Source organism: Podarcis muralis, chromosome 4, assembly GCF_964188315.1.
Source record: "Podarcis muralis chromosome 4, rPodMur119.hap1.1, whole genome shotgun sequence".
In the NCBI taxonomy this organism is placed as follows: Eukaryota; Metazoa; Chordata; class Lepidosauria; order Squamata; family Lacertidae; genus Podarcis; species Podarcis muralis.
In genome coordinates this window covers 96,036,860-96,062,457 of record NC_135658.1, presented here as the reverse complement: position 1 = coordinate 96,062,457, position 25,598 = coordinate 96,036,860, and the positions used below count along the sequence as shown (strand labels likewise).

Here is a 25,598-nt window from a genome sequence, read left to right as displayed (position 1 = left end):
CAATCAGAACAGAAAAAAGGCCATGCATTTTGCCATTCTCTTCCCTGCCTGGGTTTTTCCTGTGTGGAGAGAGGATGGTCCTAACTTTAAAAAAGCAGAGCATGGTTCTACACTACTCAAGCATTCATTTGTGAAGCTGGTGTTGGTGATGCAGTTATTCAATATGCTAGGTTTTACGTGTTGCATGTTTGGCTCATTGTGGCATTTTGTGCTTCGTACGTTGGGTGTGTCTGTCTTTATTCCATTTGCTTTGGAAGAGCTCAGGCTAGTATATGTCAGACTAAACCAAATTCTGTCCTCTCTCAAATCCAGTGAGGCAGTAGATGCTGAGAAACAGTGACTAGCTAAGGTCACCCAGTGAGCTTCACAACCTGACTGAGGCCAAGAGACCTGAGACAGAACAAGATGTTGTTTTGCCAAATGCAATAGTTCTTTTGGATTTGGGGCAGTAACGTCTCTAGCAGAAAGAAGTTCAGTGCTTTTATTAAATAGCAGGCTTGCATACATAATAAAAAGCAGTGGAGCAGTCGCTAAGCAGAATAACATAGCACAAGCAAGATAAATTACGTCCCCCTCCTGTTATGTCAGAAGGTCAGGCCCCATCAGGGAACTGTGTATACCTCAGACCAAATGCCTCACACCTGTTCCATAAGTTATTGGGAGGGTGTGAAGGATGTTACATCACCTGCCAGGTGTAATAGGCTAATAGGGGCCAGCATGGTTAATAAATTCTGCAGCTGTGCTACTTCTGGCAAGCATATCAGCCTTCAGCCCCCATACTGCCAGCACTTACTCCTGAAACTCAAACAGCCAATCAAGACAATAAAGCAAACCAACTCACTCAGGAAACAAACAGTCATTAAAGGGACATTATGGAGTTATATTATCAAATCCCAAACTACCCATTAAGCGACGCATCAGTGTCCATAATGATAGATACATTCACAATAATCGAATAGCAAGAATGCAAGATTATGCATTATTTAAATATGGTGTTGGGTTGGTTTTATTACGGACATGGTAATAATAAATAAATATTGAAATAATGAGAACATTTGAGTCCCCCCATTGCCACACCTCTCAGGATAAGCTGAATAGATTCTTCTGCCCTGTGAGAACTGATCCCAGATAGGATAAAAAAGGAAAAGACTAGATGGTGAATGCATACAAAGGTCCAGCTATGGGCAATCTGAACTCGTTGGATAACTTTGGCTCACGGGTTGAAGGGTCCCCAACCATGAGGTAGATGTGAAATAGCACAGAAGACAATATTTGGTCCTTTTGTATTGCATAGCATAAATGCCATGGCACACAGCTCTTGCATGTCTTCTGGTATTTGCTACCACAAAAGTTGTGTGGGTATTTTCCTTCTGGGTTGAGCCAAAGTTATCCAACAAGTTAGGATTGCCCATAGCTTCACATTTGTATGCTGCACAGGTGCTTTCTATACTCCAAATCGCTAACCTAGACAGTCCAGAAAGAAACCTTGGCCCACGATATCAAAAACTACTGAGATGCCCAGGGGAATTAGAAAGGTCACCATGGTTCTCCTTTTTCTCCCAGCACAGGTTGTCCATCAGGACACCCAATGTAGTTTCAGAACTAAACCCAGGCCAGATGCCAGACTGAAATGGATCCACATAATGTGTCCTTCAAGAGTGCTTGGGAACTTTTAACCAAAATGTGGAGAGTTGAGACTAGCCAGCAATTAGAACAATTTTCAGGTTTTCAGAGAATTTATTGGGGAGTGGTCCAAGCAGCTGGGACCATCTTATCTCTTAAAAGAGGCATTAGTAACTTCCGGACCTATATGGACATCTTCCCCCAGCAAAGAATGACTAAACATTCACTTTATGGACATGATTTTATTGACTGATTGACTTTCCGCCCTTCACCATAAGGTCTCAGGGTCTGTTACACTACAGGATTAAAAACAATATCTTGATCCACTGAACGCGAACAAGATGCCTTCCGAGTAGCAGCCAGCAACTTAGTTGCAACAAAACTGGCTTTCACACTGAGGTGGAGGTGTGCAATTTTATCTGCAAAGTACTGTACTGTGAAAATAAATTACAGCATGCTGTCCACTGAGTCTAGATGACCCGGACTTCATAACCCTCAGGACAACTCCAATGAACAGTTCTGAGTAAATTGTAATCACAGTGCAAAAACTATTCATTTATAAGAAAGATACATTCTGTTGAGTTAGCTCTATAGAAATCAAATCTATTATTTGATTTATTGTACAACGTTTTGTGTATTTTTAAACAAAAAAACATTTTGTAAATGCAATTTAATTACCATCCTAAACATGTGCATTCTATTCCCAATGTTAGCGTTTTGCTCATGAAAACAGTCTTAGAATATGAAACTCTTAACTTTCCAGTGTTTCTTTGTCTACAGTGCATCTACAATGGAATCATTGCATGTTAATACTTATGAATTAAGAGGACCTCTTCCCTCCAAATGATTGGGTATAGAAAGCACACGTGCAGCTTCCCTTTAGGTTATCAGTCGTTTTAAACAATCAACCTATATTGGTGATTTGTGTTTCAGCAATGTTACATTTGCATAATTACAACCCTGAAATTAGCAGTTTCAGCTTCTAATTATATGGTTTGTTATCTTTTCTCCCCCTTTTTGAAGGAACGTAATTCTGGGAGCTTCCTAATTCAGCAATGGATATAAGCCTACCTTTTTGTGGTGCATTTGGATCAATAGTTTTCAGTACTGTTTCTGAAGGCCATCCAGTCCAGGCATGGGGCACCTTAGGCCTTCATGATGTTGCTGAACAACAACTCCCTTCAGCCCCACCAAGCATGGCCAGGGGTGATGGGTACTGTAGTTTAGCAGCATATTGAGGGCCAAAGCTTCCATACATCTGAGTAAGTCTTGTCCCAAAGACTAAGCAAAGAAAACTCAACACCCCAGCTTTCCATAGTTTTATGCAAGTATAAAAAAGGTAAAGGTACCCCTGCCCGTACGGGCCAGTCTTGCCAGACTCTAGGGTTGTGCGCCCATCTCACTCAAGAGGCCGGGGGCCAGCGCTGTCCGGAGACACTTCCGGGTCACGTGGCCAGCGTGACATCGCTGCTCTGGCGAGCCAGAGCCGCACACGGAAACGCCGTTTACCTTCCCGCTAGTGAGCGGTCCCTATTTATCTACTTGCACCCGGGAGTGCTTTCGAACTGCTAGGTTGGCAGGCGCTGGGACCGAGCAACGGGAGCGCACCCCGCCGCGGGGATTCGAACCGCCGACCTTTCGATCGGCAAGCCCTAGGCGCTGAGGCTTTTACCCACAGCGCCACCCGTGTCCCGCTTATGCAAGTATACCTTGCTACCAAATGATTGTTAGAAACACTTGTGAATGGGATAATTTCTGAACTCTGATTTTACTGTGGGTTGTATCCAGACTAAAGGCACAATCCTATAATGTCTACTCAGAAGTATGTGCCTTTGAGAGTAAGATGGTGCTTGTTCCCAGGTAAGGTTGTACAGGATTGCAGCCTAAGTAACGGTTCATTCCAGCTGAAATCAGTGGGCTGAGTTAGTCACAGCTATCATATTTCACCGGAAACGACGTGCAAATCCTAGACACGGCTACTCAGAAATGTCACTGAGCTCAGCTGGGGCTTACTCCCAGGTGGCAAGTGGGCATAAGCTAGCCAAGTCATACGACTCACTGAGATCAATGAATTTCATTGGGTCCTGCTCTGTAGATAACTAGCATTGGATATCAACCAAAGTTGCAACCTAATCTAACCTTTTGGGTCACTTTGCTTTTGCAGAGACCTTGCTTCTGCACTTTCAGCATACAGACATTAAGCACAGGCTGCTCCCCCCATCACTTGATCTCCATGCTAGGAACCACTTTGCCTGTTCTCAACTTCAGAATACCAGGCTGCAGTGGGCAGCACAAAGATCGCTGTTGGCAGCAAGGTGGCAGGGAGAGTTGCCAACCTTCCACATCAAGGGCACCTACTGTGTAGTAGGAAGCTGATCACGATGCACACCGAGCCCAGAGTTACTGCTCCATTCAGTTGCCAGAGAGCATGGTGCGCTGCTTGGTTAGAGTTTAAGGCCATTTCCAAACAGTGACTCAGCGCATGTGCAGCCTTCTTGCCTCGCACGCATTCAGGAGGCTCACAGGTCCGCTGAGAAGCAGGAACCATGCCAAGGGTTAGCCAGGGATTGCAATCCCATTTGTTTCCCTCAGATTCCAGCCACAGCCCATTACCCTCCTGTACAGAATGGGTTAAACAATCACTAATAATAACCAAGTGTTTTTAGATAATCCAGTTTGATTCAGTGTTGGTCAGGTACCTCATATTTTATGAATGTATTAAAGCTCTTTGATGTTTCAATTATTTTATCGCTTAATGTGTTTGCCACCCTGGCCTCCTTTGGTTGGGGGCAGACTTTGGTAACATGGAACCTTGAGAGAGGACAAAATTTGTCCTCCCCCCTCAATATTATTATTTTTACTATTATTATTATTAATTGAATTTATATACCGCCTTATACCCTTGGTTTCACAATGATTCCTTTTGGCATTGCTTTTTTACTGGAACTTCTCAGTATTTATAAAGATAACTATAAGTATTATTATTATTATTATTATTATTATTATTATTATTATTATGCACCTCTTCAATCCAGCGTCCTCTGTGAGGGAACCATTCGTACTGCCCTAAATCCCGCACAGTTTTGGGTGGAATAGAAATGTCATTTAAAACTAACCGCTATTATATTTCCCCAACAAGCTGGCGCCTTAAAAAAAATACCTCGAAATAAATAACGGCTTTTCTTCCCTCCAAGTTTGCCCCTCCCCCACCCCCCTCGTCAGCCCTGCTAGGAAACGCCGCCATTAGCACTAACTCGCCCTCAGCACGTGCCCTTTCCCGCCCTTTCTCTTCTTGGCCACGCCAGAGCTGGACGGCCGAACGTGCTTCGGGACCCACCCCTCTCAACCGGACTTCCACGACCCCTTTCCTCACCGAGCGAACGTAGACGTGGGGGGAACCATTTCCCTGCGCGGGGGGCGGCGCCTGGCCGTCCCCCCGCCCCCCTTCCCAGCTCCTCGCGCGCGCGCGCAGCCCCTTCCCTCCGCGCAGGCCCAGAGCCCCGCGCGCCGCTCATTAGCCTCTCCCCGCCCTGCTTTGTTCCCATTGTGCGCCTCGCTCGGCCCGGCGGAGGGTGGGGAGGCGAGCGAGCGCCGCTGCGCGCCAAGGCGCGTCTCCGGCCAGGCGCGTCTTGGAGGTGGCAGGCAGGCAGGCAGGCGCCGCGTCTGCAGCAGCCTCCTCGGCGGAGGGATGGAGGCTGCTGTGCTGAAGCCCCTGGTGGCCGAGGTGAAGCCGGGCGCCGTCAGCGCCGAGCTGGAGGTGAAGAAGCTGCAGGAGCTGGTGCGCAAGCTGGAGAAGCAGAACGAGCAGCTGCGCAGCCGGGCGGCCGCCACCTCGCCCGCCTCGCCGGGAAGCGCCGCCGCCGGCGCGCTCCTGCTGCTGCCCCCCGCCGCCGCCACCCCCAGCACCTCCCCGACGGCCTGCATGCCCAGCCCGGTGCCCGCGCTCCTGTGCCAAGCCGAGCCCTTCGTCTACTTCAAGCCCTCGCCCCCCGGAGGAGGAGGAGAGGGAGGAAGCTGCCGCCCCGGAGGCCACGAAGCCTCTCCCCCTACGGACACCGTCCTGGATGAAGTGGAGGTGCTGGATCTGCAGGGGGTCGAGTGCTGCGACCCGGAGGACGACGGCGACGACGAGACGTGGTGGGTGCATTTCTAGGCAGGCTCCAGGTCCAGACCCCCCCCCCAGCCAGAGTGGGACAACCCAGTCAGATGGGCGGCATATAAATAATAATAAAAATATTATTGCTTCCATCCTCAGCGAAGGGAAGGGTTCCCCCTCCCCTGCTCGTCGCCTGGGGCCCTTCCTAGGAAAGCCCCCTCCTCTCTCCCCAGCTGGCGCTTTTCAAGGCTGCCTTATTAGCATTAGCTCCGCAATCCCCCTTGATCCTGTTTCGCAGCGATTTAAATCAGCCTTTTTCACCCCCTTAACGTCTCCTCGGTCATCATTATTAACTCCTTCCCCCGCCAAGGGGGACTCGTATTGTCGCTTCCTGCTTCCCACAAGCCCAGGGTTTGCCTCCTTGATCCTGTTTGTTCAGAAATATCCTGCCCTTGCTGCATGCTTAAATTTATGGGGTCCTACCCCACCCCGAATCCTTCAGAAACACTTCGGCCTAATGACTAGGGTGTTAAGAATGGAGTTGTTGTCTTCTTGTATTGGGCTGATCAAGCAGATCACGCTCAAAGGCAATGGCATGTTCTCATTTAATGTGATTTCCAGAGGGGTAAGCCATTGGTTGCAGCAAAACCAAACGGAGGTCTTCCGACACCTGAGCAAATTTTAGAATGGTTATAAGCTTTCATTGCACCCACGGAAAATTCTTTGCCACCACAAGCCTTTTTTATCTTCATTTAATATAGAATTTCAGGATTATCGCTGAAAACGGGTGGGGGGCAGCAGCCAAGTAATAGTTTATATTCTGAAAAGGAAGTCAGAATGGAGTTAATGGCTTGAACGGAACGTGTTTTTCATTCTTTGCTCCTTTTTTTCTTGGTTGAGCACCTTTACGTTTGTTGAGCAGTGCTGCTGCGATACTACATTTAAATGCTGCTCTGGCAGTTTGGAGGAGGGAAACCTGACATGCAAAAAATGTGGTTTTGTTCAAAGCTTGCATCCAATTAGTTAACCCCCAAAGGCAATCAGTGGGGCTTATTTGATGCATCTTATGAATTAGCATTTTATGCATGTCATAAATGGCAATGAAGATAATGGGAAATGCCTTGAAAATGACGCTTCGTTAGTACTGATGCCTCTGTGGAAGCTTGAGATCCCATTGCTTTGAAAAGATCACAAGGGATTTCAGGACTGTGGTCAGCAACCCTTATCCGCCAGGGCTGCTGCTTGCTCCTGAATGGATGCTTTGTGAAGCGAAGCTGCGAGTAGCTCTGGAAGCAGAATGAAAATGGAGGTAGCACCAGTGATTTATACAGCTGCAGCAAACTGTGTAAAGTGTGACAGTCGAAGTAGCCTGCAAACCGCCCCCTCCCATTGTTAAAAAAATACTGCAGAGATGGTAGCAGCAACCTGCCGTCTTTTCAGACCCTTGTTTTAATTCCTGTCTGCAACAGAAATCCACTCTCATTTTATTTCTTGTTGTGGGTTCTTCTTTATCTGTGTTTCTCATTTCTCTCTGGGGCAAGCTATATGTTAAACAAAAATGTTTGTATATTCAAATCTTGATGGCTGCTTCTTCCAGGGAAGCGTGGGGGGAGCTTGATTATTCCCTTCCTTCGCCAGTTTCCTACCACCACAATTTCCCCTCACCCCAAGATGCCGCCTCCCCAGTGGGTTCTGTATTGCATGCTTGCATCTCAAAAATGCATCTGGAACCCTTGCAGGAGTGGGGTGGGGAGAGCTGCAAACAAAGTGTCAGGTGGAAGAAGGGCTAAGTGTGAACATGCATGCTCAATCACAGGCGCAAAACAGCTTATTCACTCAAAATTGCCTCCTTCCAAATCCTCTTTTCTCCTAGAAGAAGCAGCTGTTAGGGTTTAAATACATTCATGTATAATATAGTCCTTTCTGATAATCTGTCTTTCTCTTCTACTCTGGTCATTCTGCCCTCTCCCTATCAGTTTCCTGCTCCTTTTCTTAAAAATTCAACCCCCCCCAAAAATGTTAGTCACTTTGGTGCAACACACCTTGACTCTAGTTGTGACATAGTTGTACATCACAGTTCAACCCACCAGTTGAAGATTGATGCATTGTAGGATGGAATTGTGTTAGTGTTGCCTTTTCTTTTTTTAAAAAATAAATAAATTCTATACCACTTTTTCAAAGTACGGAGAATAATACTGCATAATTGTCCCAAGCTTGATGTGCCTCATTTTTTCAAAGTATATAGTATAGAATATATGTCAATGCAAATGATTTCTGTTTTCACACACACAAAACACACATCTGCTCTTGTGAATGGATGTCAATCCGCATGAAGCTGAACACATTTAAATCCTACTAATTTTGATAGGAGAGAATGAGGCAGCAGTTGCCTCATTCTCTCTCTGCCCCATTATAATCAGTGGCATTTACATGTATTTAATTCTAACTGGCTCACATCCAGTGTGGTTAATAGATGCATTCATGATTTTTAATTCCAGGGGGCTACATACCATTTTGTAGAGTATGTATCACTGTAACTGGCAAGAGGACTGGTGGAAATCAACTAGGTGCAGTTATATATGAAGACAGAAAGGAGCATTTCCCAAAATTCAATGGGGTGTGTGCTTTCGGTGCTGTAACGTGCCTTGGTTTAAGGCTGCATTTCTAAGGTAACTGACCTGCAAATGGACTTGAGTTAGTGGTAACTAGGGAGAGCTCAGATGCACATAAAAATAAAAACCAAGGCTCAGTCATGGAAAATGTGAAGCACATCTGAACATACACAGAGTGTATTTTTCTCACCACCAAGTAATCATAGTTTACTCTTTGTAAATAGGCATGTGGAACTGTGCCCCTGGTTGCCTGCAGTAAGTAATAATCACCCCTGGCGAGCAGGCAGCAAATATTTTGAAATTTGAAGGTAATTGGTGGTTCTTCCTCACCCCCTGGTGGTTTTCCAGAGATGACTTTCAGGTGGCTGACACATTGCATGCGGAAGGCACCGGGATCAATCATTCCGGTTAACAATTTTCAGATAACAGAACTGGCAAAGACCCTGCAGGACTGCTACCGGTCAGGAATTAAATGGAGCAATGATCCAAGTTCCAGAGGAGAAAGAACAAAGATAACATTATTCTTGCTGGTGGGCTTCCCTGGTGTTTTGGTGGCAGGATGGGAAGGGGTTGAGCTATCCTGGGATCTGCTGGATCCTGAACTGCCCCCTCTGACATCACTTGATGACATGGGGCTCAATTCCAGTCTGATATGCCAGCTCCAAGTTGCCTTTTCTTTTTTTTATAAAATTTTTATTAAGTTTTCCACAATTATAACAAATATCACCTAACAAACTAACAAAAACAGAAACAAAAAACAACAAAACATCAAAGAAGAAATCAATACACAAATAAACAATAAAAACAAACTTAGTTCTTTAAAGAGCCAACCTTATAAACATATTATTGACTTCCCCTAGTCCCTCCCTTCTGAGTTTCCTTGTATCTGGATGTAACAGCTTTCCAATATCATTATTAAGCAAAAATATTTCCCAAGTTGCCTTTTCTACTGCCTCTCCACCTTTGTCCTAGCCAGGATGAGAGAGGGTTGTAACAGCTGAAGTCAAAGGGCATTCCTTATTAATACACATACCCTGGATTGGGCTGTAACTGTGGTTACATAGTCAGTTTTTACTTTTACTTTATGGAGGAAAACAAGAGTACAGTGACAATTAAAGGTCAGCAGCTGGGGTCCTGCAACAAGACGTTGCCTTGTGGAGTGCTTCTGTTCGGGAACTTTTTCTCAGTTCGTATTCCCTCTCCTGGTTTTTCTTCCATCTTTCTCTCACTCTCCTCCATACCACCATAACATAAGGTTACCAGACGTCCCCGTTTCCTGGGGACAGTCCCCGGATTTACAAATCAGTCCCCATACAAAATCCATTGAAGTTGAAAAGTGTCCCCGGATTCATTGGAAAAAATCTGGTAACCTTACCGTAACAGGCATTCAGTTCTCTCTCTTCCCACTCCTCTGATCGGACCAGAACTGGCCTGGGACTTTTTGCTTCCTGTCATCTCTCACCCACTTCCACCAGACAAAGTGCATTGTGTCACAGGCCAGCCGAGTTGTTTTGGCACTGAAGGCAGAAAAATCCTGCAGGTACCACTTCCCAAGAGTAAAGATGGAATAATAGTTGTTTGCTTACTGAAACAATTAACAGTTTGCTTCCTTTTTGTGGCACTCAAAGCCAGCTAATTGAGATTGCTGACATATTCTGCCTAATATTAAGACCAGCCCCTGGTTCAGTCCTCAGGTGGGCTATTTGTAGATTCACAACTCTCCATTCTGGTTCATGGATGGCAGAGCAGTGAGGTGCTGCACTTGTTCTCTGTTAATTTTTTCTACTGATGTGTACGGACAGCTCTCCCCTCAGCCCCTGGGGACATTGGGGAAAAAACAGCTCCTAAGATCTATCCAGATCATGAACTGGTTCTTTCTGAACTTGCGTATCTATTTTTCTCTGACCTCCTGTTCCTCAGTCCCTTGATGGCTCCATGCCATTGAGTATTGGTGGAATGTGTTCTTAAGGGGTATTTTAATCCTAAAGTCTGCCTGTATCTCTAATGCATCAGTAAAGTGGTACGTGCACAGAAAGACTCAAATCAGTATTGGTATATAGATGTCCTTTATTTCTAGCTTAATTAGCAGTGAAGTCTATTAACTTCTATGAGATTCTGGAAATAACTGTGCAAACACCAGCTCATACTTAATAGTAGGCATATTTCAAGGTGATGCATTATTACAAATAATAACTTGTAACCACCACGCGTTCCCTCTCATGGAGCTGGAGGATGAACAGGTGTTAATTGCAAATTGTTCTAGAGTCGGGAAAGTGTTGAATAAGGAGAAGTATTCTCTGCCACAGCAGAGCTGTCTTTGCTATATTGCTAGGCTCGACCTTGGCTAGGTAATAAGTCCCATTGAACTAAATAAGACTTGCTTCTCAGTAGTCATGCATAGGCTCACACTGTGAAACTCCTGTTTTGCTTAAAAATAGTCTCCAAGGGCTGCTATTCTGAATTCTGGTCGGGTTCTGCATTTAGCTCTTGGCATTAAAACTTTGATCTTGAAGACTTGTAGGCAGTTGCATATCGCTAAGTGTTTGTCCAGAAAACATATCAGTATTTCTTCCTTTGAAGACTGCAGCACAGAGATGTCTACAGAGGACTCCAGACTTTACTGGCAACTGGCCTGTAGATTTCAGTGAGACTTGCAGTAGAATAGATCAGGGTTTTTTCTGAGAATAAATCAAAGGCTGCGTTGTTTAGAGAGCAGTCCTGTAGCAAACTCCGCTGGGGTGAGTGGATTAGGATCCAATGGATCTCCAGCTAAGCCAGGAGGTTCCTGGTACAGCCAGGCCAGCTTAACTCCCACATCCTTGGCTTTGCTGGAGATATGCTGGTCTATCTCTCCCATTCTGGCTCAGCCCAGGACCCCCCCTACTGAGCCTGGTGGATGCTAAGTTGGTGCAAGCCATTATTATTATTATTATTAGCCGCTCATCTGACTGGGTTGCCCTAGACACTCAAGGCAGCTTCCAGCAAAATATAGAAACACAATAGAACATCAGACATTCAAAACTTGTGGACTTCTATCCTGTGGCTGGGACGCGGGTGGCACTGTGGGTAAACGCCTCAGCGCCTAGGGCTTGCAGATCGAAAGGTCAGCGGTTCGAATCCCCGCGGCGGGGTGCGCTCCCGTTGCTCGGTCCCAGCGCCTGCCAACCTAGCAGTTCGAAAGCACCCCCAGGTGCAAGTAGATAAATAGGGACCGCTTACCAGCGGGAAGGTAAACGGCGTTCCGTGTGCTGTGCTGGCTCGCCAGATGCAGCTTGTCATGCTGGCCACGTGACCCGGAAGTGTCTGCGGACAGCGCTGGCCCCCGGCCTCTTGAGTGAGATGGGCGCACAACCCTAGAGTCTGTCAAGACTGGCCCGTACGGGCAGGGGTACCTTTACCTTTTTATCCTGTGGCTGCAGCTGGAGTTTACTATTAATCTCCCAAGGTAGCCTGCCCCTTCCTTTCCCTCCCACATAATGACCTTCTCAGTGTGGGGCATTTGTCTGGGGAGAAGGGGACAATGGAGGATGAGATGGTTGGACAGTTTGTCGAAGCTACAAACATGAGTCTGACCAAACTGTGGGAGGCAGTTGAAGACAGGAGTGCCTGGAGTACTCTGGTCCATGGGGTCACGAAGAGCTGGGACACGACTAAACAACAACAATTTCTGATTTCTTTCAGCTTTGTGCATTCATCTTAAAAAAGAAAAGCCAAGCTGTGTATGTGGTTGATTTCTTAAAAATGATATATGTAAAATAGATAATATGGTTAGTTTTGCATCACATCTTCTGTTTAACATTTGGCCTTTCAAATTGCTGTGGGGGATGGGCAGTGTCTGTGGAGAGTGGAGGGATAGCTATGGGGGAATGAACCTTGGGGTTAATGGTTGACATCCGTTTGCCTCTGGAGACAGTGGAAGAGTGTGGCTTCAGGGGTAAAGTCAAACAATTGTTGAGTTTCAGCACCAGCTGTGGCTGTAGAGACTGCTACGGGAGAGACATGTTTTGTTGCATCTGGGGCAGATGAAGATGTCTAGTTTTGCTGCTACAGGTGTACCATGACATTCATTCTCGCTGTGCTCCTCGCAACAGTCATTCCTCCTCTGGTCACTGATACACAACCTATTTTTCGTCCTATAGGACACACTTTTTCCCCTCCAAAAATGAAGGGGAAATGTGTGTGCGTCCTATGGGACGAATGCAGGCTTTCGCTGAAGCCTGGAGAGCGAGAGGGGTCGGTGCGCACCGACCCCTCTCGCTCTCCAGGCTTCAGGAAGCTATCCGTGAGCCCGGCGGGAGTTCCCGCGGGCTCGCAAGGAGGGCGCCCCGTCCTTCGCGCAGGTGTCCGCAAGCCTTGCGAGCCCGGCAGGAGTTGCCGCCGGGCTTGCAAGGCTTGCGGATAGCAGCCTGTTCTGGGGTTGGGGGAAGCTCGGGCTTCCCCCGCCCCAGCCCCGCGGCTGGGGGGAGGGCAATAATTTTTTTTTATTCATTCCCCCCCCCCCAAAATGAGGTGCATCCTATGGGCCGGTGCGCCCTAAAGGGCGAAAAATACGGTAACTGATTGTCTCCAGGCACTACAGTAATTGGCAAAGGATTCCCACATATAATATTAATGTTGCCAGCCTTCATGTCGTGTTTGCAGACGACTCTGCAACACAGAGTTGGTCTGCCAATGAACCTGGTTCCTGAAGTCAGCTCCCTGTAGAGTACGTCCTTGGGGGTCCAATTGCATTGCAATAGTCCAGTCTGTAGATTATCAGAGCATGGAGAACAGTGACAATCTCTGTAGCTGGCAAACCAGCTAGAGATGGAAACAGGTGTGCTTAGCCACTGAGCCTGCCTAGTCTCCAGTAAAAGTGTGGGATCCGGTAGCACCCCAAGCTATGAACCTGCTCCATCCAGGGGAGTGTAACCTGCCCAGAAGAAGCAATCTCCCTCCTGGACTCAAGAACTTGGAACGCATAACCCCTCTGCCTCTTCAAGATTCCCCTTCAGTTCATTGGCCTGTACCCGGCCCATTACTGCCTCCAAGGAGCAGTCTAGCACTTCAACCTCCTCTCCTTATTCCAATGGATTGGAGAGACAGCTGGGTGTCATCCACATATTACTGATGCCTCATTCCAAATAATCCTTATGACAGCTGCCAGTGGAGTTCCAACGTGCGTTCTAGCCTGGCAAGAATGCTCAAGGAGTGTGCAAAACAGCGCCAGGAGGAGTTAGGACAGAGAACCCTGGAGGGCCACATTTGACCTTCATTCTTAAAGCGTTGGTGTCGACAGAGTTCACAGTTTTCTTAACTGCAGCCCTTTCCTTCATTGTTTGCAACACCCAGTTGTATGGTTCATGGAAAAGGGGAATCTTCCTCTGAACCCACCCACCTACCCCAAAACCACCCTACAACAAGATGGCAGGATAGAGTTGACTTTAATCTAGGGTGGCAAAATCATGATTCGATTGAGAGGTGATGTGATATTTGATGGGCTTTCACATGGATGGAGCAAATGTGTGTGTGTGTGTGTGTGTGTGTGTGTGTGTGTATATATATATATGTATGCAGGTTTTGGTGTCCTCGGGTATCTTCCCGTGTAAAAGTTGGGGTGTCTAGGCGACGTTTCGACGAGGTCTCACTCGTCATCACCAGCCTGAAGATGACGAGTGAGACCTCGTCGAAACGTCGCCTAGACACCCCAACTTTTACACGGGAAGATACCCGAGGACACCAAAACCTGCATTCCTGTACCCGTGAAAATCTACGAAAGCATATATATGTATATATGTATATGTATATATATATATTGCTTCAGAAAGTAGGACCCAAACCAACAGGTCCAATTTACAAGGAAAGAGGATTTCCACCAAACGTTAGGAGAAACTTCCTGGGGTACAAGTTGTTCAACCATGGAACAGACTGTCTTCAGAAGATGGTAGACTCTTACGCATTAGAAGTTTTTGAAGTAGAGGCCTTGGCCTCTGACAGGGGTGCTCTAGAAGCGGAATTCCCTGCATGGGGGTTAAATTAGATGACCTTTCCCTTCTAGCCATGTGATTCTTTAACCTCTCTGAGTTAAAATTGGCTGCAGCTCCCTGTCTAGTATATACTTGGACATGAACCTGGGCTTATGGCCATGTGGTAATCTGTACAAAGACTCTTGATGAGTTTTTAACTTGTTTTTGTCTGAGTTAAGAGTGCTTAACTTTCTCTGGATGGCACCCAAGGTATTAAAAAGCTTCTGTCTGCTTACCTATGTTGAAATCCTTAACAAGCAACTCTTCACTTCAAAGAATATGATGAGAGGAGCTATTATTAGATGTTGAATATGCCCCTTCACACTCCAGATGCACATCTCAGGCTTACTGTTCTTCAGTTAGCGAGACTCGCGATATGCACTCTGAAAAGGGTAGCAGTCGCAGATAGGGGACCAAAAAGTAAGTACAGAATTGTGTTTCCAGTAAATTGCACAAATAGGGAATTAACATCTAGAATGGAGTTCAGTATTCTAGAACTTTCTGAACTCTCAGATTATACCAACATGTTTTATGTGCTTAGCCAAAAACTGGATTTCACTGTCGCTCAACCATCCTTCCCAACCCTGGTGCCCTGTAGATGACATTGTACTCCACTCCCAGACAGCCTCAGCCAGCATGGCCAATGGTTGGAGATGATGGGAGTTCTAACAACATCTGGAAGGTACCATGTTAGAGAAGGGTTGTTTAACTTTAAGTATGTGACCACTAAATAGGACTGTAGTTTTTTCTGAAAGCTATTTACTTTAGATACAGTTCCGGACCTATTTGAGGTTTGCCTTCAAGGCTGTACACTCCAAACATAGTAATTATAAACCAATTAGAATGAGAGTACATTTTTATTATTATTTATTATTAATCTCAATTTGAGATATGCCCCCTTTTGTAGTGCTGTACATCTTCTGTTAGAAGCATCAAATGTATGTGTTGTGCTAAAGCTTTTCTTTGATTCTATTTAGGTTGTATGTTGCACCAACAAAGAGCATCGTACCCCAAGAAAAATCACTGACCCCTTTGCAGTGGTGTCGCCATGTTCTAGATAATCCAAGCCCTGAGATGGAAGCTGCAAAACGCTCTCTCTGCTTCAGGTTGGAACAAGGTAGCTTTGGGTTTTTTATTCATTGTGTTTCCATTGCTTTCTCAGAGAATCTGTTCCTACTGGTTTTAGGCTGGTCCAGTTGAGTAGCGGATTGTCTGTGTTCAAGGTGTTCTGTATTTCTGTGGCCTACACATTGAAAACCGCGGAAGTAGGGATGTTTGAAACCAAGTGCTGTTTTTCTTCAGGGCTTTCTGCCCCATAGTCTCAAATATTTATGGGAGCTCTGCAGTGTCCCAGATTTCCTTGTTTGAGGATTTATGTCCTAAAATCAGATGCACATCTAAATAAGGATGTGCTTCTTTGCTTTCAGTGTGATGTACATTTGCATGTACACCTCTGTTCTTATACCCTCAATGAGCTTGTACATGAGTGTCTGGATTCAGACACAAGCTGCCCACCACCCAGACACCCCCGCCTTGCTGAAAGTAAATTGTGGAGAATGTGGGTTTATCATAAATGCACTGACAAAGCTACAACATTGTATTGATTTTTTTTACTGCTGACTTTGTATATGTTTTAATCTGATTCCCCTTGTTGAATTGGTATCTGTTTTTTAAAGAAAGGGTTTCTTTGGTGGGGATGGTAAATTACCCTAAAAAGTAGAATATAGATAATTTTAATAAAAATAAATGCACATGCTGGACTATCAGAATATCCCTAGCGTGTGTGTGTGTCTGTGTGTGTGATATCATGTGTCACCATCATGAAGAAATGCTGGTACCGAAAATGTCAGTGGGTTTATTAATTGTTTTGTGGTGGTGCTTTTAAAAATGAAAATTGCTAAACACTATTATTTACAGCCTATACATATCTGCTCAGAAGTAAGCCTCACTGAGTTAAGTAAGACTTAGTCACAGGTAAGTGTATACAGGATTGCAACTGTAGTCGCGTACAACACTAAAAGAGCTAAACAAATTTATAGCCATAACTCTTCATAAAACAAGAGTTCATTAAGTAAAACTGGCCAGATTTCCGGACAGAAAGAATCTTTATAATGAATTGGAGATCAGTTCACTTTCAAAATTCCCTGTGAAACTTGTCAGTTGATCTCTCGTTTATCATTTCCTTTGTTTTTCTGGAGCATCTGAGAGAGTTGTTCCAAACCTATCATATGCGTTAATAACATTCAAGAGTTTCTGTTCCCCCATGTCATGTTTATTTCCACAGTCTGTGTTTTACTTTGGCCTCAGGATGCTGAGGTTTCAGAAGCAAATGAGGGATGAACACATGTTAATCTCTGGAGAACTTGTTTTTAAGAAAGGAAATGCTCCATTCAAGTGCTTGCTTTTGTTACTGAAAGTATATTCTGGCATGAAACTTACCAAATACTTGGCTTTGTGTGTGTGAGCATGATAGTATCTTAATTTTATTCTGCAATGGCCCAATGAACTGAGCACATGGAGGAGTCTGGGCTCCTTCAGGCTGGTGGCTTTTCTCTTTTTGGCAAATATATTCTGCGGTGTGTCATTCATAAAATAATAGCGCATTCGTAGTGGAGTTATACTGCATTCTCTTAGTTGTTCTACAGTGCTTCCCTAATGCCTCTGGTGGGGCACTCTTTTGCTATAATGTGCAATGAAAGGAGAACAATGCATACACCCCAGCCCAACCCTGGACATTTATGGTCTGAAACAGTACAGAATTTTAGCAGGAATCAACAGGATGTGCCCCAATTTGGAAACAAAGCTGTACGTCTGCCCCAAACCTGCAGCAGGCATGGAACAGAATTGAAAGCAGGATTACACAGAACAGCTCCAGCACCATCATGAGCACAAACAATAATGAATAAAAAGGAACGCCTGGTGCTTCTCATTGCACAAACCTAAATTTCTGTTATGTGATTGAATCCCTCTTGCAAAAATACTGACAGTCTGGAGGTGGCTATAAGCAAGAAGCATGTACCACTACAGTGTTTGTGAGAGTGTCATTTTCCCTGTGATATCTGTCGCACACGGCAATTGTTGAGCCATTTCAGGAACTCTTGGGTCGCAGCTCCATGTCCTCTGAAAGCGCACCTTGTCCTTTGTGTATCTATCCGTAGCAAGGCAATATCTTGCCTGGTACCTGCCAGCCACCCTTTCTTTCTAAGCAGTGACTGAGCTGACAGTATGTGTCTGCTGTGAGGGAAGCTATAGTGTGTAGGTTTAAAACCTCACACGGGTCTAGGTTGAATGCTATGTGCAGAAGGGTTTAAGTGGGGAGAAGGTCCCAGAGTTGGAGGTTTCAGGAATAAGGACCTCCAGGGCAGGTGCAGCAGAACAGATTGAGCAGTACTGAGAAATAAGGGCCCGTAGGAAGTAGATAACTGAGAAGCAGAATGGCAAGCTAGTGAGAAGAAACACTATGTACTGTCTGGGGGCAGGGGGAAGATTGAAGAGTCACGAAAGCTCTGGAGGTACTGAATTTCAACATATTGATTTGAAATAATCACCAAGACATTTGGCTGCAGGTCTCCGCTGCATTTGGTTCCTCTGACAAAAATGTCCTTTGGAAAAGGCAGCTATGAGGTTACATAACGCGGGCATTTTCGGCCACACTAAGCAAACGGCAAAAGTTGGTTGAGGAGAGTATCATGAAGGAACTTACCGGGCACATTTGGACGTCCTCTCGGGCATCGTTAGTTGATGGTTTACATCAGCCTACCTAGACTCTTCTTTCTGCACCTTCTGTCTGAAACTACAGTTTTTGGAGAACCAAATGCAATGCAGAAATAAATGGAGGTGCTGTAGCTCAGTGGTAGAACACATGCAAGGTCCAAGTTCAGCCTCTGGTGTCTCCACGTAATGAGCAGGTAGTAGATGATGGAAGAGACTTCTGGACACCCTGAAGGACTTTTTCCTAGCCAAGTGGACAATAGTGTTGACCCACAGACAAATAGGCGGACCTGGTGTGAGGCAGTAGTCTAATGTTCTTACAATTATAAGGACATGTTTCCATTCCTATTCTGTGACTTATTTTTACTGATCGAAAGTTTATTTCATTATTTCTGCATAGCAGGGGTTGGACTGGGTGACCCTAGGGGGTCCGTTCCAAAATCTCAAATCTGTGATTCACATTCTTACTGTGTTTCACTGAGTTTTTGTGCAGAGGTTTCATAACTATAGCAATGGTTTCATCAGCTGTCTTGCTAGCAACAACAACAACAAGCCATCAGCACAAATCCATATTTCAGCTGCTTCACACGCATTTACAGTCTCTTTCTATATATCACTGTCTCTAATTGCTCTTGGGTATGGCTTGTTGTTTCTCCTCTTCTGCTTCCTCATTCAAAAGATGCACCCAGGAAAGTGCCAGAAAGGAACAGCCCTAGGGACTAACTTGCCCTTGACAAGTCAGTGCTAATTTTATCAGGAGGGGGAGGTGGAATAAATTCTGCAAGTCATGTTCCCCAGATTGTGCTTTCCACACACCTTTTCCATCTGCTGGACTGGCAACCGAAGAAAAGAGTAGTCCTTCTCAGGAGGCCAGATTGCTGGCCCCTAATCATAGTAGAACGATGGGTCTGCCATATGGTAAATTCCAGCTGTTGTGAGGTTGCTTATTTGTGTGAAGTTGTTGCCCTGTCCTTTGTCGTCCCACCCTCTGGACTCTTGTTCAGAGATGGTCCAGACACAGTTCATCCAAATATCATGATTGACTGCATGGAGAAAGTGGATGGGAGGGGATCTCTCTCGGAACACTAGAGCTTGTGAACATGCAGTGAAGCTGAGTGTTGGAAGATTCAGAACAGGTAAAATAAATCACTATGTCGCACCTAGTTAAACTATGGAACTCCCTCCTGCAGGAAGCAGCAACGGCCACCAACTTGGAAGACTTTAAAAGAGGATTCGGTCATGGAGGATGATGCTATCAGTCATTACTTGCCATGAAGACTATGCTCTTTCTCCACAGTCGGAGGCAGTAATGCTTGTGGTGGTGATGATAAGATTTATATACCACCCTCATCAAAAGATCTCAGGGCAGTTCACAAGAAAAAAAAATTGATCAGTGAAGGGGTATAAAAAAAAAATTTGCCCAATTGCCTAACAATTTGAGCAACTTAGAGGGATTTGAAATCCTAGGACAAATGGAAAGAAAATAAATTATCCTTATATAGGTTTCCATTTTCAAACCAGAACCCATAATTCGTTCCTTTTTTCCCAGGAAAGTACAGCACATACACACATACAAAAAGAGCACACAGTTGTTGGAGACTGTGGGTGCCTTTGTGCTTGCAGGCTTCCCATGGTCATCTGTTTGGCCACCATGAAAACAGGGCGTTGGACTAGATGGGCCATTGGCCTGAGACAGCAGGCTTTCCTTACGTTCTTATGTGACATGCATACGGGCTTTAGGGAACCATGTGACTTGGGCTTCCTTTGAGAAACGACTCTTCTATAAGAGCTAGATCATACCAGACACAGTAGGAAACGCTCTTGATTTGTTTTCTCTTGTTTCTGTCTGGCCCAAGTGCCTTTGTAAGTTATATTTTAAGTCTCCACGCTTGAGCTGCACCATCACTTCTCATCAAATGTTGACTTAGTAGAAGTTGGTGCAGCAAGGTTTTCTGTGCCTCTTGAACAGTACTTACTCTTGGAGGGGAATGGTTGTTTTTGCATTTGCCCTTTTGCTGTATATGTGGGGGGGGGCACATTGTGGAAATATGGTTTTGACTTTAACCCTTATGATTATATTTTGTTCTTGCAAGGAAGAAATGGTTCATATTCTGAAAGGTTTAGATCAGGCTTCCTCAAACTGGGCCCTCCAGATGTTTTTTGGCCCACAGCTCCCATGATCCTTAGCTAGCAGGACCAGTGGTCAGGGAAGATGGGAATTGTAGTCTCAAAACATCTGGAGGGCCAAGTTTGAGGAAGCCTGGCTTAGATAATGGGCACCTTCCTTATAAGTTCAGAACACACTTTGCTGTAAAACCATGGCAAGTAGTCTAAAACCTCTTGTTGTGGCGTACTGTGACCCAGTTAAAATGTCATTTGAAACCATGGGGTTTTTTTTGTTTTGGACTGAGGAACTTGTGGTCTTGCAGGTGTTGTTGATCTTCAAGTCCCATTATCCCTCTTTGGGGCTGATGGGAGTTGGAATCCAACAACATTTGAACAGCTACATGTTCTTCATCCCTAGCTTAGCTAACTCATGATTGAACCCAAGCTTGCCTACAAACCATGGTTTGTTTGAGGCCTAAAAACCAGGATATGAAACCATGGTTTGAAGTTAGTGCAAAATACTGTTTGCAAACACTATCTTTACCTGGAACAAAGTTATCAGTGCAACGTAGTCCAGAGCACAACCAGAGCCAGTGTGGTGGTGTGGTTAAGAGCGGTAGTCACGTAATCTGGTGAACCGGGTTCGCGTCCCCGCTCCTCCACATGCAGCTGCTGGGTGACCTTGGGCCAGTCACACTTCTTTGAAGTCTCTCAGCCCCACTCACCTCACAGAGTGTTTGTTGTGGGGGAGGAAGGGAAAGGAGAATGGCCTTTTCCCTTTCCCTAGGCCTCACTAGGACAGTTGTTATTGCCGGAGGGGCACAGAGTGTTTTTAAAATGTTTTAAAAACTTTTTCTTTGGATTTTTTGTATATGGGGGGTTGGGGTGGGATGGATGTGTGGTTGGGTTTGGGGAATTATTATTTTTTATTATTTTGATGTTTTTGTAATTTTTACTTTTTTTGTCTGTATTGTTTTATTGGTTTTGTTTGTTTGTTTAAGGTGTTATTTGTTCTTAGGGGGAGGGGTCAGGGCTGCCGGGGAGTGGGCCCCAGACCATAAAATGGCTGGGGCATGTTCCACAGGGGGGGATGCACTGGGACAACCGATCTCAGTGATCACGGGTAGGAGGAGGAGTTACGCTAAGACTAGACCATGTCATTACAGAGGGGGCAGGTTTAGTCGTTGTCTGAGGACTATTCCTGCCTCCGGGTCTGGTCCTGACCGGATGGATACTAGAATCAGCAAGGGATACCCACATGACCTGAAGGTGCTGCTGTGCAATGCCAGGTCAATGATTCATAAGACCACTGCCATCCATGACGTGATCATGGATGGAGGACTTGACCTGGCATGTGTAACAGAGACTTGGTTGGATGAAGCAGATGGGCCTGTACTTGCCGCTGCTTGTCCACCAGGTTTCTCTTACGCACAGCAACCCAGGTCATGTGGGCGGGGAGGGGGGGTTGCAGTGATTTTTAGGAAGTCATTAGTCTGCACCAGGCGTCCTATTGGAAAGACCCAGTTTTCTGAGTGCATGTTCTGGAAGTTGGGCAATAGGGGCAGTACAGGATTCCTTTTGGTGTACCGACCTCCCCGCTGCACCAAGGATTCCCTGTCCGAGCTGCTTCAGGTCGTGGCGGATGTTCTCCTGGAGACACCTAGCTTGGTCGTCCTAGGGGATTTTAACATCCATGCCGACACGACCTTACAAGGGGCCGCTCGGGACTTCGTGGAAAGCATGGCCTCCATGGGGCTGTCCCTGAATAAGTCTGGCCCAACCCATAGCCGTGGACATGCCTTGGACCTGGTGTTTACCTCTATGGATGTTGGTGATCTGACACTGAGTAAAAGCGAAACGAAAGAAGTGCCATGGTCAGATCACTTCCTGGTGCAACTGGACTTCTCTGCGACCCATCCCCTCTGCGGGGAGGTGGGACCAATTCGGATGGTCCGCCCCCGCCACTTAATGGATCCAAATGGTTTCCAGAGAGTGGTAGGGGATGCTTTATCCCATGTTGATGGCCTTTCAGCCGATTCCCTGGTGGCCCGCTGGAATGTGGAGTTAACCAGGGCTATTGACTGTTTGGCTCCGAAGCGCCCTCTCCGATTGCATGGAGCCCGGACAGCCCCATGGTTTTCCACAGATCTGAGGGCAATGAAACAATCGTTGAGACGGCTAGAGCGCCGGTGGCGGATAACTCATTCCGAATCTGACCGGACACAGGTTAGAGCTCAACGTCGAGCCTACCAAGTGGCGATAGCGACGGCGAAGAAGAATTTCTTCACCGCCTCTATTGCATCTGCAGAAAACAGCAGCAGGAGACTTTTTCAGGTGGTTCACAATTTAGCGGAACCACCTGCAACATCGGGGCCCAGTACGGGCCACATGTTCTCCTGCAATGATTTTGCAAAGTTTTTTGCAGATAAAATCGCTCAGATTCGGGAAGAAGTAGACTCCACCGTGGGAGCAGGGCCGGGGCGGGAGAGTGCTAGAGTTCTGTCTAGTCAAGTTGAGTGGAATCAATTCCAATCTGTTACTGCCGAGGATGTGGACAGGCTGCTTGGACGAGTGAGGCCAACCACCTGCCTCCTGGATCCTTGCCCATCCTGGCTTATAAAAGCTAGCCGGGAAGGACTGGGCGATGGGCTTCGTGGGGTAGTGAATGCTTCCCTCCGTGAGGGAGCCTTCCCAGACCCGCTGAAAGAGGCGGTTATTAAACCGCTTCTTAAAAAACCATCTTTAGATGCGGCCACGATGGCCAGTTATCGCCCAGTCTCAAATCTTCCATTCCTGGGCAAGGTGATTGAGCGAGCGGTTGCCGAACAACTCCAGGCACGCCTGGAAGAAGCGGACCATTTGGATCCCTTCCAGTCGGGATTCAGGCCTCATCATGGGACTGAAACTGCCTTGGTCGCACTGGTTGATGATCTCCGGCGGGCTAGGGACAAAGGTGAGAGCTGTTTCCTAGTTCTGCTGGATCTCTCAGCGGCGTTTGATACCATCAACCATAGCATCCTTCTGGACCGTCTTGGGGGGCTGGGAGCTGGGGGCACTGTCATACAGTGGTTCCGCTCCTTCCTCCTGGGCCGTGTTCAGAAAGTGGTGGTGGGGGATGAGTGTTCAGACCCCTGGGCTCTCACTTGTGGGGTGCCTCAGGGTTCTGTCCTGTCCCCCATGCTTTTCAACATTTACATGCAGCCGCTGGGAGAGATCATCAGGAGGTTTGGGCTGGGTGTTCATCAGTATGCCGATGATACCCAGCTCTACCTCTCTTTTAAATCAGAACCAGTGAAGGCGGTGAAGGTCCTGCGTGAGTGTCTGGAGGCGGTTGGAGGATGGATGGCAGCTAACAGATTGAGGTTGAATCCTGACAAGACAGAAGTACTGTTTTTGGGGGACAGGAGGCGGGCAGGTGTGGAGGATTCCCTGGTCCTGAATGGGGTAACTGTGCCCCTGAAGGACCAGGTGCGCAGCCTGGGAGTCATTTTGGACTCACAGCTGTCCATGGAGGCACAGGTCAAATCTGTGTCCAGGGCAGCTGTTTACCAGCTCCATCTGGTACGTAGGCTGAGACCCTATCTGCCTGCGAACTGTCTCGCCAGAGTGGTGCATGCTCTGGTTATCTCCCGCTTGGACTACTGCAATGCACTCTACGTGGGGCTACCTTTGAAGGTGACTCGGAAACTACAACTAATCCAGAATGTGGCAGCTAGACTGGTGACTGGGGGCGGCCGCCGAGACCATATAACACCGGTCTTGAAAGACCTACATTGGCTCCCAGTACGTTTCCGAGCACAATTCAAAGTGTTGGTGCTGACCTTTAAAGCCCTAAACGGCGTCGGTCCAGTATACCTGAAGGAGCGTCTCCACCCCCATCATTCTGCCCGGACGCTGAGGTCCAGCGCCGAGGGCCTTCTGGCAGTTCCCTCATTGCGAGAAGCAAAGCTACAGGGAACCAGGCAGAGGGCCTTTTCGGTAGTGGCGCCCGCCCTGTGGAACGCCCTTCCAGCAGATGTCAAAGCGATAAACAACTACCTGACATTCAGAAGACATCTTAAGGCAGCCCTGTTCAGGGAAGTTTTTAACGTGTGATTTTATTGTATTTTTGGTTTTTGTGGAAGCCGCCCAGAGTGGCTGGGGAGGCCCAGCCAGATGGGCGGGGTATAAATAATAAATTATTATTATTATTATTATTATTAGCCGCTTTGAGACTCCTGAAGAGGAGTGAAAGGCAGGATATCAAATCCAAACTCTTCTTCTTCTTCTATTACTCAGTGCTTACACTTTCACACCTTGTTATTTACTCTGCACCCCACAAATGGGACATCTGCATCTCAGCATCTCAGTGTTCTCTCTACCATGGGAAAAAACACTTGTGAATGTCCATCATTTCACCAATAGCTGTTCTGGACATCCCATTGATCAATCAGGTATAAAGCACATAGCTTGTTCACCCTGTCCGTCACACCTCTTTAGCCAATCAAGCCCTGCCCAAAAGTGTGAAGCGAGCAAAGAACCATTCTATCACAAGCACCTGGAGATCTTGGTATTTCTGGGAGGTCCACACTCCACAACTTCATATGATCTGGGCAACTGTTGGAATTTCTGCCTGTCTTCAGGTACTTGGAGGAGAAAAAACCTGCCCTTGTGTAGCATTTCAGACCACTTCCTTTTCAGGCTCCATTTGCAGATTTAAACAATCTTGTCTCCCCCCAAAGAATCTTGGGAACTGTAGTCATAACTATAAGGGTGCTGAGAATTGCTAGGTGGCACACTATTCCACTCTCAGAGCTACAATTTGCAGAGTGGTTTAATAGTTAATCCCTCTCCCCCAAGGTACTCTGGGAATTGTAGTTCTGTGAGGGGGATAGGGGTCTCTCAGAAAGCTCCCAGCACCCTTTGCAAACTGCAATGCCCAGGATTCTTAGGTGGTTAAAGTTGGGGTTAAGTGCTGAACTGAGTCTGAGATAGGTGCCTTCACTGACGTGTGGGGCAGTGGGCATGTCTTGAGGGGCTGCAAAACACGTGCAGGATCTGGCTGTAACTAACTGCACCATATAACAATCCCCAAGGAAGTTTCTAAGAACTTGAGTAGCATTGGTAAACAGAGGGATCCTTGTTATCAAAGCAGAGAGGTTGACACCTTTCGGCATGGATATCTAGTACATGGGCCAATCTAATTGTTTGGGGCTGCAAACTTCTTATCATGTAAAACTAGCTATCTGGCATGTGTGTGTCTGTGTGTTTCTGAGCTGACAGTCCGCCAAATCATTCCAGTTGCTTTTATAAGGATGAGAATAGGTGAGCACACCTTCCCCACTTTCTATGCCAAGGAAGGATGGGTCTTGCCCCTCTCTGAAGAACAGCTGATGGCTCTAGAATATATTTTCACCTCTCATCCATTTCCTAAGTGGCAAACGTGGTGTTCTTGGTGTGGTTCTT

General features: G+C 46.4%; 1 protein-coding gene across 3 annotated transcripts in view; it reads left to right on the top strand.

Annotated features, from left to right (window-relative positions):
* Nucleotides 1-5,127: 5,127 nt before the first annotated feature.
* SLAIN1 (SLAIN motif family member 1) overlaps nucleotides 5,128-25,598 on the top strand; it is a 40,776-nt gene continuing 20,305 nt past the window's right edge. Inside the window, exons 1-2 of one of the 3 annotated variants that reach the window (XM_028728338.2) lie at nucleotides 5,128-5,760; nucleotides 15,314-15,453. In XM_028728338.2, the coding sequence (XP_028584171.2) occupies nucleotides 5,312-5,760; nucleotides 15,314-15,453 (589 nt within the window). In that variant the 5' untranslated portion in view covers nucleotides 5,128-5,311. The remainder of the gene's footprint in view (nucleotides 5,761-15,313; nucleotides 15,454-25,598) is intronic. The other 2 variants (XM_077927730.1, XM_028728335.2) reach the window with 2 other exon arrangements.